The sequence below is a fragment of the Panthera pardus genome, unplaced genomic scaffold (genome assembly GCF_024362965.1).
Source record: "Panthera pardus isolate Hobbes unplaced genomic scaffold, ASM2436296v1 HiC_scaffold_8, whole genome shotgun sequence".
NCBI classification, from domain to species: Eukaryota; Metazoa; Chordata; class Mammalia; order Carnivora; family Felidae; genus Panthera; species Panthera pardus.
Genome location: NW_026527013.1, coordinates 14490448 through 14507823, shown reverse-complemented (window position 1 = coordinate 14507823; position 17376 = coordinate 14490448). Strand labels below are relative to the sequence as shown.

The following is a 17376-nucleotide window of genomic DNA, read 5'->3' as shown; positions in this document are numbered from 1 at the left end:
CCCCTCCCCTTCTCCCCATTTTATCTTATTTGCCTCCCACAGAACAACCCCAGACGGCCTTACTACTGAGTATTCCAGAAAAACACACGAACGTATTTTCCAAACGACCGACCGTCCCTGGACTGTGGAATGTTCCGGCCTGCATTTCTGCCTGCCCTTCCCGTCGTCTCGAGTGTCGTGCCGTGTATTAAAAGTTCCAGCGCTTGCCCACCATGGCAGCCTGGTTTTGCCATCACCAGAAACCACTCCTGTTTCCTTAGCTGCAGGGCTGGGCTGGGCAGATGGGCTGGGGTCCTGCTGGGAAGGTTCCCTAGTGCTTGAAGAATCTGAGGAAACCACCTAGACCCTGTCTGCCTGTGGCCTCCCTCCCCCCACCCCATCATCCTGGGTTAGAGTTGAGGGGAGCGTCCATGGACCTCCTGAGTGGGACTGGTGGCTGGCCAAACAAGAGCTGGCTGCACCTGGACCAGAGACATCAGGGGCATCCCAGTGTAGCACTGTGCTGCAGGAGGACGTTGGAAGGGGTCCCTAGACAGGGCCCAGACCGTAGAAGTGTGAGGCATGTCTACCCAGGGCACACCTATGCCAGTCACCTTGCCAGCAGGTGGCGCTGACGACGACTCCTCCCTGCAACAGTCACACACGGCAAGCCTAGCCTGTGATAGCTGCAGCCTAGGCTGCCCCCGCTGCCCTGGGTCCTGCCATTGGGGTAGACACTTAAGTCCCTGGGGCTCGTGCCCCAGGAGGTGGCTTTATGGGCAGATGCAGCCTACATCTTCAGAGCCTGCACGTCCCATTTGTGCCGAGACCACCTGGGGCTCTTCCTCAGTTGCAGCTGCTGAGTGAGAAGCTTGGGTGGGGTCCCGGGAATCCGAGAGCCCTGCTTGAAGTATTATGGCTTGGAGATCTGAGGGGTCCCCACAACTCCCCCATATGCCCACACATGCCCCTAGTGGGTTCTGCTCAACATCTGTGGGCTCATGGGCTCTGAAAACTCTAGCTGGAGCTGGGCTTCTGGGCTAGCCTGCATTCTGTCATTCAGTAAACACAACACTGACTGAATGGATAGGATCTGCCCCCTGGCATGGCAGTGAACCTGAGACTGATAAATGCTGCGAAGAGGAACTAGGTGCTGTCATGGAGGCAGCCTGGGGAGTGTCTTAATGGGCAGGGGTGGGAGTGTCCAGGTACTGGGAGTCTCAACAGCAGAGCCCAGGCTGGAATGATGTATGCCACCCTGTCTCCCCTCCATGGACACAGCCCAGAGCAGGGCAAAGGGGTGACATTCCCATGCATGGAGGCTGCCCAGGGGTCCCCGGGCTTGAGCACAAGAGTAGCTCTAGGGAGCCAGAGTTTCCATGGATAGGGACCCTAGGCATTAGTCCCAGGCACCTTGCCATCCAGGTAAAGGTCACCCCTTAGTTGAATTCTCAGTGACTGGGAGGCTTGCCAGACTCAGCCCACGGACTTTACTCCCAGGCAAGTGGAGAGTTGGAAGAGATGGCCTCTGAATTCAGTGTGCTTGTGCAGGTGGCTCGTTGCAGACACAGATGCAAGGCCAGGTTGCTGGACAGCTAGACCAGACACCCCTCGTCCTGCAGGGTATCAGCCCAGCAAGGACCCTGGGCAGAGAAGGTACCTGGAGGAGGGGACACTGGGATCTGCTTTAAGGGGTGAGGAAATGCTAGAGGGTCCATCTTACAGACAGAAAAGAGGCCTGGGCGTGTGTTGGTACTGCTAGAGTTGGGAAAAGCCCAGGAAGGAGACTGGAGCCTCAGGTCAACCCAGAGGAACCTGAACTTCGTGGGCAATAGACAACTAGGGAGGGAGGCTGTCAGGTTGGTGGCAGGTTCAGAGATGGGTCCCAACTGGCATAAGGCCAAGGGGCTGTGTAGAAAAAGGGTGAGTGTTAGAATATTCCCTAACCACAGACTGTGGGCTCCCCCACGGGCAGTTATTGCTGTTTCCAAAGCCACAAGTACCACATGGGCAAGAGTCCAAAGCTGGTTGGAGGGAGTGACAAAGACAGCTGCCTAATTCTCTCCCCCACCGTACAGCCCTCTCCCTGATCCTGAGCACCCCCCATCCACACCCTTTTACATTTTCCCCAGCCTCCTGTAGGCTGTTCAGAACCTCAGCTCTCCCCTCTGTTCCTCCCACCACACACCGGCCCCAGGCCTGATCTATTCTCCTTGCCAGAAACACTGTTCCCAAACTCCTCACCAAACTGGAGCAATCCACACCCAATCTAAACACACCCTTTGGACTCCCTCCCTTTGACCCCACCCACTGTGCAGGGTCGCAGGCTCAGCTGCCCACAAGGTGCCCACGCTACATGGAACACAGCACAGAGAGTCCTTCAAGAGACCCTCAACCCTTGGGGCGCCTGGGTGGCGCAGTCGGTTAAGCGTCCGACTTCAGCCAGGTCACGATCTCGCGGTCTGTGAGTTCGAGCCCCGCGTCAGGCTCTGGACTGATGGGTCGGAGCCTGGAGCCTGTTCCCGATTCTGTGTCTCCCTCTCTCTCTGCCCCTCCCCCATTCATGCTCTGTCTCTCTCTGTCCCAAAAATAAATAAAAAACGTTGAAAAAAAAAAAAAAAGAGACCCTCAACCCTTGATCTTGGCTGCCTGCCTTGAGATAGTCCCCAGATCCAGTCAAAGCTTCACACCCGGACACGTGCTTAAATGTGTGTGGCCACTGCAAGAACACTCAAGTCCAAGGGCTCTGAAGGGAACTCTGTGTCCAAGCGACTGAGGTTCCTCCATTAGCGCATATGGGCAATGCCCACTTGATCCTAGGGGGAGAAAGGTCTAGGGAATGTGGAATTAAAAAGACTTCTCTTCGGGGTCGAGGTTGGTACACCGGTGCCCTGGGACAGAAAATGCAGAAGTGCAGAAGGAGGACCGGAGAAAGAATTCTCTTAGAATGAAGTTGCTGGCCCAGGGCCCCAAGGTTGCAGACCCGCGCCTCAACAGCGGAAGAATCCGGAGACATGGTGTTCTAGCTTTTTATAGAGAAACAGGCTTGGGCGGCTGGGAAGGCCGCTGAGAACAGCGCTGAGTCCCGCCAGGGTGAAGCGAGAGAGGGGCGGGGAGAGGGGCCGCCTCAAGGAGGAGGGGCCTCAGAGGCTCCCCGGGAGCTAGCGGAGAGGTCGAGGAACTGCGGCGGGACCAGGGCGCAGCGGGGGGCGACCTTTGCGCAGGGCGGGGCCGGGACCGGCCGCGTCCCTGGCACCCCCCTCCCTCCGCCCGCCCAGACGCGCCACTGCAGAAGAGACGGGCGCCCAGGAGGCCGCGCCGAGGCCGCGCCGGGGTCCAGGCGCCGCTGCTATGGACATCCCGCCGCTTGCCGGCAAGATCGCCGCTCTGTCGCTCGGCGCCCTCCCCTTGTCCTATGCGCTCAACCACGTCTCGGCGCTCTCGCAGTGCGTAAGGGGAGGGGCCAGGGCGGACTCCGGGGGCGGGGGTGGGCGGCCAGGGCGGATTGGTGGTAGCCGGGAGGGAGGATGCGCGACGGCTAGCCTGGCTCTCCCAAGCCAGCGTCCCCGCGCAGCTCTGGCCTGGAGGAGGGGGGCTAGGGCAGAACTCCCCACACCCCCACCCAGTCGGAAGTCCTTTTTCTGCCGGGCAGGGGGCTGTGTGTTGGGGGTGGAGGGCGCTCCTGGGACGTTTAGGGCCTGGGGAGAAAGGTTGAGAAGCAAAACCCCCCAAAGGGCAGGGTTTTGGAGGGTTTCCGGGGTTTTCCCAGGGCTGTGCCCAGCTCCAGACTCACCAAAGTCAGTCACAGTATTGCCCCAGATAAGGTCCTGATGACCTAGCTCTTGACACACACGCACACAGGGACGCGCGTTCTGTTCCACCACCCCTGCCAGATGGCCCCTCCATCGCCTATCTCAAGCTTGGGACTTTTTTCTGTTAAGGTTTGGCCCACCCTGTCTTTAGTCTGTTTTCCCTACGTATTGTGACCTCCCTTGGCTCTTAACCCTAGACCTTAGCCCTGTGGATCCTGCCACACTGTACCAGACATCTGCAAGCCCCTCAGCCAGGGGCTCAACTAGCTCAACTCAAGACATGGGATAGAGGGAGTCTTGACTATGGGGTTGGCTCCTTGGGTACAAATTCCTGGCTCTACCCCCCTGGAACTTGGGTGAGCTAGGTTGTTTCTGGGAGCCTCAGTTTCTTCAGTGTGTAATGAACATAATCCTAGACCTCATCCCATAGTTACAGTTAAGGATTACAAATTGTGTGGTCTTATCTGATTACTATAATTGTCATTGTTGGGGCCAGGATGGGGATTGTCAGGTGTCAGAGGGGTCCATGAGAAGGTAGGAGTCTGGAGAGAGTGTAGGGGAGAGTGTGGGACCCTGGATAGCTTTCCCACCCCCCACTCTGCCCACTTGTGTTGGGGGCTGCCCAAAGATGGCTTCTATTATCTACGCAACCTGCCTTATCAGATTGATGGGGACAGATCAGGGCAGGGGTAGGGTGGAGTTGATGGAAGTATTTGGACTTTAGCTGGGAGGAGTCTGGAGCTTCAGAGAGTGAGGTGTACAGGGCTGAGCACTTAGAGACCTGACAGGCTTGGGCACTGGGTCTGGCCACAGAGAGGCTTGGTGGGACTGAATGACTGACAGCAAATTGAGTTAAACACATATCAGCAAGTGACAGGATGAACTGTATAGTCAGAAAGAGTTGGGGCGCCTCGCTGGCTCAGTCAGAAAAGCACATGACCCTTGATCTCAGGGTTGTGAGTTCGAGCCCCGTGTTGGGTGTAGCGATTACTTAACAATAAAATCCTAAACAAAGAATTGACTGATGCCCACCCTGTACTTGGCCTAAGTTTGGCAATGATCCTTTCTAAGAAGTCAAGGAGGGTTTCCTGGAGGAGGAGTCATGAAAGATAGGCTATGAAGGATGAGTAAGAGTTTGCCAAGTGGAAGAAACTTCTGGAAGGAGTTTCCCGAAAGGGGAAACAGTTGAGGCAACAGCCTAGTAATGGGAAAGGGCAGTTTCAGGGAATGAGCGATTCCTGGATGGACAGATACTTCAGCCTCAACATTTTGAGCTTCCTAGAGTCTGCTTTTGGCCTCACCAGGGCGAGGTGGGGCCTCCGCACTGGGCCTGGCCTCTCTGACTTGTTTTCCCTCTCCACAGCCCCCTGGGGGTGGCATTGATGAGTGCCCTGATCCTGGGTCTGCTTTTCATGGCTATCTACAACTTGTCTCCTGGTGATATCTACTATGACCCACTCTATGCTGGTGAGTCAGTCAGAGAGAACTGTGTGAGCAAGGGCCTCCTCCATCAGACTGGGGGTCCTTGAAGGGCTCCCATCAGACTGGAGAAGCTCACAGAGACTGGAGAACCCTCAGTGGTTGGGGAACCTTAGAGGGCCACCCCCTTCAGACCTGGGGCTCTTCAGAGAAGGACTGTATCTTCCCCTCAGACTGGGAGCCCCTGAAAGACTTCCTCATCACTTTGGGATTCCCCTGAGGGCAGAGACAGTGCCTTCTCAACCTGAGGACTTCCAAAGGCAGGGACTGTGCCTCCTCATGAGGCAGAGCTGTGGGTCATGTGACCGGTGGAGCGTGGTGACTGGGAGCAGTCCTTGGACAAGGATCCTTGCCTGGAATCTGGGTCTCAGAAAAGCTGCCTCAGGCCTCTCCCACACCCAGGCTGTGCCCCGCCCACTCTTCCCACAGTGTTCACTATCTTCGCCTTCACCTCGGTGGTGGACCTCCTTATTGCTCTCCAGGAAGATGGCTACATGGTGGGCTTCATGGAGTTCATTACCAAGGAGGTACATAGCGGGCAGCTGGGGATGCCTCCTGCCCTGTCGCCCATCTGAGCCCTGACCTGCCCTTGCAGGGAGAGCCATACTTGCGCACTGCCCATGGAGTCTTCATCTGCTACTGGGATGGCACCGTTCACTACCTCCTCTACCTGGCCATGGCTGGTGCCATCCACAGAAGGTGCATGGGGTGGGTGGAGTGGCACCTGGACCATGAGAAGGAGGTCAAGTTCTCAGGTGGGGTCCCAAGCCTGAGTGGAGCCAGAAGTGTGCGTAGGGGAAATCAGGAGGCTTCTCTAGGGCTCCAGCCAGGAGTGGCCAGGGAATGTCACAGGTGTAAGCTATAGTCAGCTCTCTTCTCTTGTACTGCCCTGTGCCTAGGCAGCCACTTCTGTCCTTGGACAGACAGTCTGTTCATTCCTTCATTCATCTCCCTGTTGTCCCTTCTGTTCTGGACAAAACTGGGAGGGACCCAGAGTTGGGGAGCCCAGGGTGGACCCTGGGCTCTGGCTGGGGCTCTGAGACTTGGGAACAGGCATCTGTTGGTCACCCCTCCGTCCCTGACCCCAGGAAGAGATACCGGAACCTTGGACTGTACTGGCTGGGATCTTTCATCATGAGCATCCTGGTATTTCTCCCAGGAAACATCCTTGGTAAGGACTTGGCTTTGAGGGATCCTGTCTCCTCGGGCTGGGTCACTATCCTGCACCTAGAAGGTTCATAGGTAGAGGGGAGAGGCAGACCAGTATGTGGAGTGGCTGAACCAGAGGGATACCCAAGGTGTATCCAGAGGGAGCAAGTATAGAGGCTATACCCAGAAGGTAAATTGAGGCAAGCCAGGCTAAGGAGCATAGACATCATCTTATGAGCATTGGGGAGGCAGAGGTGTTAGAGCTTAAATAAAGATTGCATTTGTGTGGGGCGCGTGGGTGGCTTGCAGTCAGTTAAGCATCTGGCTCTTGACTTCAGCTCAGGTCATGGTCTCACAGTTCGTGAGATCGAGCCCCACATCAGGCTCTGTACTGGCAGCACAGGAGACTGCTTGGGATTCTCTCTCTGTCTCTCTCTGTCTCTGCCCCTCCCCTGCTCTCTCTCTCTGTGTCTCTCAAAATAAATTTTAAAAAATGAAAAAAAATTTGCATTTGTGAATTACTAGTTCCATCTAGGGACTCTGGTGTGATTCACCTACAGGTCTGGCCAGGTCTGGGTGATCCTCACTGAGTGACACCCCCACTCTCCTACTATGACAGGTAAATACAGCTCAGAGATCAGACCTGCCTTCTTCCTGGCCATCCCCTATATGCTGGTCCCATGCTGGGCTGGCATGAAGGTCTTCAGCCAGTCCCGGGCACCAACCAGCTGTATCCCTCACATGGTAAGTGCCCTGCCCCCAGACAGTTCCCTGTGCCAGCATACCTCAGTGTCCCCCCCCCATTAGAGTTCCTTGTGGTCAAAAATATGCCCTCTTTGGAAGGATCTCCTTGGCCATTAGGAAAGAAGGGATGAGCCTTTATTGAGTGCCTGTTGGATACCAGACTTCTCACACTGTCTCTCTCCCATGGGGCAGGTACAGGAGGAGCAAAGAAAGGGCCTCCTGCGACGCCCGGTTGACCTGGTCCTTGTCATATACCTCACCCTTGCTGGGTTCTTCACCCTCTTCCGGGGCCTGGTGAGTCTGCAGTGGCCAGCCTTTCTTCTACCTCCAGCTCCCTTTCCTGTCCCCTCCCCAACCATGTTCCTTTACCCAGTGCAAAGAGGTTACTACTCTCCTGTCTCATCATCCAGGAAGGTTCTTCACTGAGTCTGATCTAAGTGTTCCATGACAAAGCCCCACTCCCTATAACTTTCCCAGCCAAAGTGAAAAGCCAAGGGTAGGGGAGGCCAGAGCAAGGGGTACGGGACCCGCCTGGGAGGGTGGAGAAAGCTTCTCGTGGGAAAAATGTTTCAGATAGGCTGTTGGTTTGCCTGTCTGCCCCAGGTGGTGCTTGACTGCCCCACAGATGCCTGCTTTATCTACATCTATCAGTATGAGCCATACCTACGGGACCCCGTGGCCTATCCGAAGGTGCAGGTGAGAGGGCAGATGGGAGGAGAGGGCCATATGGTCCTGTCATGGATAGAGGTCTACCAAATCCTCTTTGAGGCAGGCACCACAAACACAAGCCAGTTTATTGTCCTACCAGGACGCCTGGGTGGCTTAGTCAGTTGAGTGTCTGACTCTTGGTTTCGGCTCAGATCATGCATGATCTCACAGTTCATGGGTTCGAGCCTCGTGTTGGGCTCTGTGCTGGCAGTGTGGAGCTTGCTTGGGATTCTCTCTCTGCCCTTTCCCCTCTCACACTCTCTCTATCTCAATATATATATATATATATATATATATATATATATATATATATATATATTTTTTTTTTTTTTTTTTTTTTTTTAAGTTAAAAAAATTCATTGTCCTACCAAAAATGTCTGTCTTCAAAAATGAAGACAGATATGGTCTTCAAGTATGGCTGGACCTAGGAGCTAAGGCAACTCTGTCTCTGGGCTCTGTTTTCTTTGCATGGACTCCACTCCCTCGTAGTCACTTTGTGGGATTAGAGAGTCAGCCTTGGGCAGCTCCAGGCCTCCATCCACCCTACTTAACCACCCCAGAAGAATCTGAGCTCTTATTTCCCCAGAGCTTAAGCACAAGTCTCAGGCAGGCTCTGATTGGCCCACATGCCCATCATCACTGAATAACATGTCCATTCTGTCGCTGGTCATTATGGCCAGGGGGCTGGAGTTTTGCAGTTGGCCAGGGTCACATGCCACTTCCGGAGTAATGTGGGTGGGCTCAGTGTGTGTATGTATGTGGCCGAGGGAATACCCAAGGGAAATAGAGAAAAGTGTACACAGGGTTGGGAGCACAGAGAGCCCCTGTCCTGCCTGGGTGGGATCTGAGGCTGGCCAGATCCTCCCTGGGGTCTCTACCTCGGGGGTCTCAAGAGACCTGGCTGGGGCAGCTGCTCATCCTCCTGGTCGTGTGCCCCTTAGATGCTGGTGTATATGTTCTATGTGCTGCCCTTCTATGGCCTGGCTGTCTATGCCCTCATTGTCCCTGGCTGTTCTTGGCTGCCTGACTGGGCCTTGGTGTTTGCTGGAGCTGTTGGCCAGGTGAGGTGGGGGGGGGGGGGGGGGAAGGGGGGAGGGGGAGGTGTGGGTGGATCAGTAGGGAAGAAAGTTTCTGCCTACCCATCAAATGCTCTTCTGCCCTCCCTGAACAGGCTCTGAGAGGCCCCACCCTCAGCTTGGTACCCTAAGATACACTCCATGGGGTCCCAACTCCATGGGGTCAGAACTAGAGAGAGGGAAGGATAGGGGCTGAGAGGGATTCCAGAGAGGGAAGATTTCCTAGAAGAGTGAGCATAGGGGTTGGGCTTTGATGTATGGGTATGAGTTCTCTAGGCAGGGAAGGGCATTTCAAGAATGGGAAGAGCATAAAAACACATAGGCAGATAGCGGTTTAGTGGAGCCACAACATGGGTTAAAGGCAGAGGCAAGAGAATTTGACAGCTAGATGCTGCGGGCTTTCAACTCTGAGCTTGGGGGAGCCATGGAATATGTCTGAGCTGTGGAGGGCGCAGTCAGAGCTGGAGGGCTTGCTTCTGAGTTCCTGATGGAAAGTGATAAAGCCTGGGCCCAGGCCTGGGCAGGGGAAACCAGGAAGACATCTCTGGGGTAGAATGGCCAGGATTTGTGTCGGGGACAGAAATGGGGTAGGGAAGAGCAGGAGGAAGAGCCGGGCCCAGATCAGAGAGATGGGAAACAGGGCCCACTTAAAAGAGTGAAGATGGTTCTGGTTAGACAGCTGGGGGGAGGCTCACAGACAGATGGACAAGGACAGACAGTACATGCAGGGGCCGGAATATTTAGAGGCAGACAGATGGGCTGGAGAGGGGAAACAGGTCATCAGCCTGGGCTCCCTAGGGTGGGATGTTGATGATACTAGGACCTGTTCTCTCCAGGCCCCTGACATCCACCCTCCCTGTGTGGCCACTAGGCACAGTTCTCGCACATGGGTGCCTCCATGCACCTGCGCACGCCCTTCACCTACCGTGTGCCTGATGATGCCTGGGCCTGCTTCTTCGGGTGCAACCTGCTGTATGCGCTGGGCCCCCACCTGCTGGCCTTCCGCTGCCTTCAGTGGCCCGCCTTCTTCCTGCGCCCTCCCCCTGGCCCCCCGGCCCACCACAAGAAGCAGCACTGAGAGGGCTGGGGACTCCCCAGGACTCTGTTTACATGCCTAGCAAGCCCTGCTTGGGGAAGGGTGGGCCGGGTTGTTTAGAGGCAGAAAGTACATCTCCAGGTGCCTTTGGTCCTGGCCATGGTGGTTTCAGGCCAATGGACAGGATGGGAGACCCAAGGGCCAAGTGTTCCCACAGAGAGGGCCACAGACATGCTCAGCTGTCATGGTACCCCAATCCCACAGGACACTTCTACTGCCTCCCAGAATTTACCCATCATACCATACCCCATGGACCCTTTAGTAAAAAACCTTTTGATGCCCAAATATTGCTGCTGCCTGAGTGTTTCAGGATTCAGAGGTCAGGGACCTGCTTTTCAGACCCCATGAGGGCCTACCCATCGCTGCCAGCGTGGCCATCAGGAGCTGGAGAAGCCGGACAGCAGAAGTCTGCCTCTGGTTGGTATGCACAGCTCCATCTTCCAGATGGGGAAAACTGAGGCTCAGAGAGGTCAAACTCTGTCTGAGTTCACAATCAGTAGAGAAGCATCTGAAACCTAAGTTCTGACAATAAATTATAATTACTAATAGTGTGGCACAGTTATTAAGCACCTACCATATACCATTTCAAGGGCTAACCTCAAGTGGTACATACTGCATCTTACCATATATTCCAGATGGGGAAACTGAGCCTGCAGGAGGTAAAGGTCCTGTTCGGAGGTCATGGCTCCTGGATGCAGCTGAGCTAAAGGACAGAGCCCTGGCCTAGCCCATCCAATCATGGACTCTATAACCCTGCCTCTGCTGTATGGCTGGTTCATATTTTGGGGAAACTGAGGCTGAGGAAGCAGCCAAGGGGTTGAGGAAAAGGCTCATTTTATTCCAGGTTCAATGGTTCATTTTCATTCCTGGTTTGAACTTGGGTGAAGGGCCAGGTTCTGGGGGTGACTCAGGCCCAGAGTGGGTCGGGCTTGATCAGACTCCCCTGTTCCCTGCCCCTACCAACATTTCTTAGCCACCTATTGTGTTCCTAGCCATTGGATCTTCACCAAAGAACCACCCAGCACTCTGTTTCCCAGAGGTGGAAACTGAGGCTCAGAGACACCAAGCCTCTCTTCCAAGGTCCTACAGCAGGTGAGAGGCAGAGGCAGATTTGAACCTGTTGCTGCAAGTTCCCTCTGCAGAGTGTGTGACTGTTGTGTGGGGCCCCCACTCCGCAGAGTGAGAACCTTTTGGTGCCCAGGACACTGCGATGGCCGCCAAGTGACAAATGGGAAAACTGAAGCCTGCAGGCCAAGCCCCTTTCGCAGGTTACTGAGCCCTCCCGGCTCACCTTGGGCATCCTGCAGGGAAGACTCCATCAGGCCCCCCTCCTCCATTTTAGAGATAGTTAAACTGAGGCCCAGAGTTTCCTCTGCCTGCCCAAGACCAGCCAGCAGGATCGGCGACGTGGACCTGAACTCACTGTCCAGCGCGGTCCTTCCTCGGCTTGCGCCCCTGGTTTCTTCCCGGAGCGCGTGTCGCTGCGTCCCCTTTAAAGCTCCTCCCCGCTCCCGCGTCCGCCTCCCTCCTCCCCTTGCAGGCAGACGCCGGGATTGCGCCGCCTGAAGGGACTTGCCCAGTCCTTCCTGGGTGTTCGGGGAGCGCAGTCCCGGCGCGTAGGGGCCGCTCGGCGGGGGCCGCACGGGCAAGATGGTGAGTGGGGCCACGGGCGCGGGTCCCGGTAGGTCCCTCTCTGGGAATCTGTCTCGCTCTGTGTCTGAATCTACGCCCCTCAGTGTTTCTCCTCTCAGTCTCCCTCTCCCCGCTCCACCTCTCCCGTCCCCTCCGTCTCTCACCCTCTTGTATCTCTGTTCCTTGAACTCTGCCTCTTTTATATCCCTCTCCTCTCCCTACTTTTCCCTCCCTCTTTTTGTCTTCCTGGTCCCTTTTCTTTTACTCCGAGTCCCTACCTCCGCGTCCCCCTTCTCTCGTCTCCTCTTGCTCCCTTTCCTCTCTCCCCTTCAGTCTCTGTCTCTCCATCTTTCCTTAGCTTCTGTGTCTCTTTCCCTCTCGCGGTCTCTCCTCTGCCTCTCCTTCTCTATCTCCATCTCCCCCTGCTCTTCTCTGTCTCGTTTTCTTTTCCTCGCCCTCTTAGCCTCTCCCTCTCTCTTCCTCTACCCCTCGCACCCCCTCCCCCGCCGCCCCCACACCCCTGCCGCTTTGCTGCAGTCTCCTGGCGCACGGATAACCTTGCCGCTGCCGCTGCTCCAGCTCCTCCCCCCTCCCTCCCAATCCTGGCCTGGGCCGGCCAGAGAAGGGGGCGGAGCTCCGAGCCACCAGTGTTGGGGTGAAGGGGATCTGGCGGGTGGCCTGCGCTGGACTAAGGGCAGGTGAGCCCAGGGGCGTGCGCTTTGCGTGGGAGCTAGAGTGTCAGGTACCGGGAGGGTGCGCGGGTTAGGGGGTGGAGGCTGGGAGGGTCTGCCAGCCTTCTCCTTGGAAGATTCCTCTGGGACCCTGGCCGAGGTGGGGACCTGGGCATGTGAGAATTCCTCGCCGTGGGGAAGGAAGGTCGGGGCTAGTCCTCCGACAGGCAAAGTCCAGGAGGCTGGACTGAGTGCCGTATGCCCCCAGGTGTGTGCTCGGGCGGCCCTCGGTCCCGGCGCGCTCTGGGCCGCGGCCTGGGGAGTCCTGCTGCTTACGGCCCCCGCAGGGGCGCAGCGCGGCCGGAAGAAGGTCGTGCACGTGCTCGGTGAGTCTGGACAGCAGAAGCGGGTCTTGCCCCACGGGAGCCATGGCCAAATGTGATTGCCTGGGTGCAGGGAGGATGTAGGGGGTAGGGCATTGAGCTGTTCCTGATAGCCGGAATCCACCCCCCCCCCCCCCGCCCCTACCCCTCTGAGTTCCAGTTCCCTTCCCTGAACTCCTTTAACCTTCGGATCTCCTGACCTCCACCCAGGTCTTTTTCCCATAACACTTCCCTGGGATCCCCTGCCCCAGGTTCCCCACCCCGCTTCCTAGGACCACTTCTGAACTCTGCTTGACTCTCCCACAGAGGGTGAGTCGGGCTCGGTGGTGGTGCAGACGGCGCCTGGGCAGGTGGTCAGTCACAGGGGTGGCACCATTGTCTTGCCCTGCCGCTACCACTATGAGGCAGCCGCCCACGACCACGACGGCGTCCGCCTCAAGTGGACCAAGGTGGTGGACCCACTGGCCTTTGCCGACGTCTTCGTGGCGCTCGGCCCCCAGCACAGAGCATTTGGCAGCTACCGCGGGCGTGCGGAGCTGCAGGGTGATGGGCCTGGGGATGCCTCCTTGGTTCTCCGAAACGTTACGCTGCAGGATTATGGGCGCTATGAATGCGAGGTCACCAATGAGCTGGAAGACGACACTGGCATGGTCAAGCTGGATCTCGAAGGTAACCAGCCCATGGACAGGATGAACCATGTTTCTAAGGAAAGAGAGTGGGAGATATTGCGAAGGATAGGAACCAAATGAAGTTGACCTAAAGGAATTTAGGGGTAAGGTAATGATGCCGATCTGGGGTGAATTCGCTCCCCAGACACATTGGCAATGTCTAGAAAGGGGTTGCTGATGGCAGCTAGTGGGTAGAGGCCAGGGATGCTCCAATACATCCTACAATGCACAGGACGGTCAACCCCCTTCCCTTTCCCCCGCCCCCCTTGCAAAGGATGACCCCTTCTAAAGTGTCAGTAGTAAGGACTTTGGGAAATCCTGGGGTAGGATCCAGGCACAGTTACATCCAGGGAGATCCACTCACACCATGTCAGGAATCCCTTCCTCACCTGTTTCCCTGAGTGGGCTTTCCTCAGGCAGGTTTTCAGCTCAGCAATTAATTTCCTAACAGGGCTAGATAGAGTCCCAGAGTTGTCCCTCATTGGCCCAGCTTGAGTCATGTGTCCATCCATGAGCCAATTACCGTGGCCGGGAGATGGAATGCTCTGATTGGCTGACTGTGGAGCTGGGAGGTGGGCGTTCTGTCTGAAGAATTCCCTCCCACCCGGTTCTGCTTCCTCAGTCCATCCAAGAAGATTCTAGGAGAAATTTCAGAGCCCTCACTTGCTGAACCTCCCAACAATAGCAAATAACAATAATAGCAGCAGCTCTCCTTTATCGGAAGCTCTATGTGCCATGAGCTTGAAGAGCTCTCTGGAGCCTCTTGTTTAATTTTCCCCCAAACTCTGAGGGAGATGCTATTACCAGCAGATGGGCAGCTGACTCAGGTTAGAGCCTTGCCCAGGACACATGCAAATGAGTGATAGAGCCAGGACTCAAGCCTCCATCCGTCAGGGTCCAGGCCTTCTCTCTGACCCCTGTTTGTTCCTCCCTTCATCTGCTGAGAGACGCATCGGCACCTCCAAGGTCTGCCCCTCAAACACACACCACAGAATGCTGCTGAGCTGAGCCGACTGTGGGTTCAATGAAGGACAAGTTAGAAGAACTGAAGGTGGAAGAGAAATCAGTGGAAACTGCCCTGGACAATGCTGGGGATCAAAGATGCTTTGCCAAGTGTCATACTTCCAGGGGCTCCCTGCGGGGGAGTCAGCACTGGACACAGATATCCCCAGCTTCATGGGCTCAGGGCTTGACCAGAGGGAAGCTCCCAGTGCTGAGAGAATGTCAGGAGCACTAAAGACTGAAGGGAGGAGGGTGGCGGCAGCTGGGTTTTGAAGGACGAATAGGAGTTCAGCAGGTGGAAAAAAGTGGAAAGAACATAAGCAAAAGTCTCCAGCTGTGTAAAGGGGGTGGACGTGATTAAGTATCTTAAGAGGGAGGGTCAAGTGAACCCCAAAGTTAAGGCAAAGGGAACCATTAGGAGTGTGAGCTTGGCAAGGGTGTCCTCAGGTCTGAGGCCAGAGTGGAGGGATGGAGTGGAAGGTCTAGGCTGAAGAGTCACGCAGCACCCCACAAGTCAGGTGGGTAGGAGAGTGTTGAGATTCCCAAGCTGAACCGTATGCGTCCTCCCAGGCGTTGTCTTCCCTTACCACCCCCGTGGAGGCCGTTACAAGTTAACCTTCATTGAGGCGCAGCGCGCCTGCGCTGAGCAGGACGGCATCCTGGCATCCGCAGAGCAGCTGCACGCGGCCTGGCGCGACGGCCTGGACTGGTGCAACGCAGGCTGGCTGCGCGACGGCTCGGTGCAGTACCCGGTGAGCCAGCCCCGGGAGCCCTGCGGCGGCCTGGGCGGAGCCGGGAGCTCCGGGACGGGCGGCGGTGCTGCCTCCGGGGGCGTGCGCAACTACGGCTACCGTCATAACGCCGAGGAACGCTACGACGCCTTCTGCTTTACATCCAACCTCCCGGGTGCGTAGGTCTGGCCCCTACGAAAGAAGCCCCGCCCACAGGAGGGCCTCTCCCGCCCCTCCCTGTATCTTTCCCACCGTCTGTTTCCTCTCCTTCGCCCTTCCTATCCACACCGGCCCTCCTGGGTCCAGGCCAGGATATCCCCCCACCCCTAGGACTACCCCGGCGCAGCAATCAAGCATCGCTTGGCATCAACATTGCCCTAACCAATGGGGTCCAGGAATGCAGGGGAAGGGGTGTTCCTGAATCCTGTGGCTGGGGTCCTGGGTTGCAGGCACGTAGGGGGTGGGGAGCATCCTGAACCCCTTAGGAGGCCAGATCCCGGGAGTGGCCTTAACCACTCTCCCCCACTCCACCGCAGGACGTGTGTTCTTCCTGAAGCCGCTGCGGCCTGTACCCTTCTCGGGAGCCGCGCGCGCGTGCGCGGCGCGCGGCGCGGCCGTGGCCAAGGTGGGACAGCTGTTCGCCGCGTGGAAACTGCAGCTGCTGGACCGCTGCACCGCGGGCTGGCTGGCCGACGGGAGCGCGCGCTACCCCATCGTGAACCCGCGCGCGCGCTGCGGCGGCCGCCGGCCGGGCGTGCGCAGCCTGGGCTTCCCCGACGCCACGCGCCGCCTCTTTGGCGTCTACTGCTACCGTGCACCCGGCGCGCCAGACCCCGCACCAGGCGGCTGGGGTTGGGGCTGGGCCGGCGGTGGCGGCTGGGCCGGAGGCGCGCGCGACCCCGCCGCTTGGACCCCGCTGCGCGTCTAGATCCTGGGCGCAGATGGCTGGGGTGCTTGGCGGCTGGCCGAGTGCTCTGCGGTCTCTTGGAGACAGACCACGTGACTGGAGACTGGCCTCTTCCCCTGCGGTGCGTAGCAGGCTGACCAGGCCTCCTGTGGTCTTTGAACACCGGCTGCGCCCCCGAGGTCCCCATAGACTGGCCAATCCCGGGAGACTGACCGAGCCCCCACCTCTCCTGGATAGTGGATTTCCCCTCCTCCTTCGACTTTCTCCAGGAGATGGGGCATGTCCCCTGAAGACCCCTGGAGGCCAACAGACGCTGAGGTCTCCTGAAGACTGGCAATGCCTCCCCAGGTCACTTGGAAACAGACAGAATCACCCCCTCCCCCGCGGTCTCCTGGAGGCTGGACCCCCGGGATTATCTGGAGATTGGCCTCAGGCCCTCTGCATCTCCCTGGAGACTGAAGACTGATCCCTTAACCCTCCCCCTCAACACGTATAGAAAACAGACACCTCAGAGTTCACCAGGTGATCACGCCCCCGTGGCCACATGGAGACAGGGCTCCTGTCCTCTTCCCTATGGTGACCTGGATATTAGGTATTCCCATTCTTCCCCCCTTCCACTGCGAGTCCTCGAAGTTTGCAGAATAACAGGCCACGTTCCCCGGTCACTGTGAACAGCCCCGCTCCTCCAGTTTCAGGGGAGACCAGCCTCGTCTGTCACCACAAAAACAGATTGACATGCCCCAGCCGGCTCGCATGACTGGCGGCCATGCCCCACCCCTCAGGTATGTCTTTGGAGGGAGCAAATCTGCTCCCACTTGATGGCCTCTTTCCTGGCTGTCACCAAAGAGACCATCCCCTGGGCCCAGGGATCCGTAGGATCCGTGTCACTAGCTGTGGAGAAAGCTGTCCCACTTCCCATTGTTACCAAGGCGACCAGCCCAACTTCTACCTGTAACCTAGTCACACAGCCCTTCCCTCATCAGTCACACCCATGGAGATAGTGCCTCCCTCCTCCAGCTGTAACCATGGATACCACACGTTTCCTATGTCACCCCCGGGACACCAGAGAGCTACCACTCTGCTTCTTGAAGTCCCCATCCTTACCAACAGCCACGAAGACCACTCTCCCCTACCCCCAGAACTGTCCTGAGAGTGTCCCAACATTCAGTTCTCCAGTTTTCACCATGAGAACAGGCTGCCCTTTCCCCAGCTCTTTGCCCCCCATCCAAGCTCCCTCTCCAAGCTGCTTGAACCCCACAATGGTTGCCATGGAAGCCAAACTCTGGTGTTTGAGGTGACAGAACACCTGTCCCCCTAGGCTTTCCCATGTCAGCAGGGC

At 57.1% G+C, this 17376-nt stretch overlaps 3 protein-coding genes across 7 annotated transcripts in view; all 3 read left to right on the top strand.

The window, feature by feature from the left end:
- The window catches only part of SUGP1 (SURP and G-patch domain containing 1), a 31435-nt gene extending 31193 nt beyond the window's left edge, over positions 1–242 (top strand). For both annotated transcript variants that reach the window (XM_019416466.2, XM_019416465.2), the window contains exon 14: positions 43–242. In XM_019416466.2, the coding sequence (XP_019272011.1) occupies positions 43–69 (27 nt within the window). In that variant the 3' untranslated portion in view covers positions 70–242. The remainder of the gene's footprint in view (positions 1–42) is intronic.
- Positions 243–1505: 1263 nt separating this feature from the next.
- TM6SF2 (transmembrane 6 superfamily member 2) lies at positions 1506–10591 on the top strand. 4 transcript variants are annotated; one of them, XM_053897426.1, is made up of 10 exons: positions 3126–3425; positions 5155–5258; positions 5700–5767; positions 5866–5969; positions 6359–6441; positions 7039–7163; positions 7356–7457; positions 7767–7859; positions 8813–8932; positions 9784–10591. In XM_053897426.1, exons 1-10 carry the CDS (start codon positions 3331–3333, stop codon positions 10063–10065), a joined length of 1176 nt encoding a protein of 391 aa, XP_053753401.1. In that variant the 5' UTR covers positions 3126–3330; the 3' UTR covers positions 10066–10591. The 4 variants fall into 4 exon arrangements, with proteins under 4 accessions (XP_053753403.1, XP_053753401.1, XP_053753400.1 ...); XM_053897425.1 differs by having other exon boundaries at positions 3128–3425; positions 5700–5797; XM_053897427.1 differs by having other exon boundaries at positions 3132–3425; positions 5700–5797; positions 9819–10591.
- A 123-nt stretch (positions 10592–10714) lies between these two features.
- On the top strand, positions 10715–17376 carry HAPLN4 (hyaluronan and proteoglycan link protein 4). Its single transcript, XM_019416457.2, has 5 exons — positions 10715–11696; positions 12615–12732; positions 13036–13398; positions 14970–15305; positions 15667–17376. The coding sequence occupies exons 1-5, from the start codon at positions 11694–11696 to the stop codon at positions 16056–16058; spliced, it is 1212 nt and encodes a 403-aa protein (XP_019272002.1). The 5' UTR covers positions 10715–11693; the 3' UTR covers positions 16059–17376.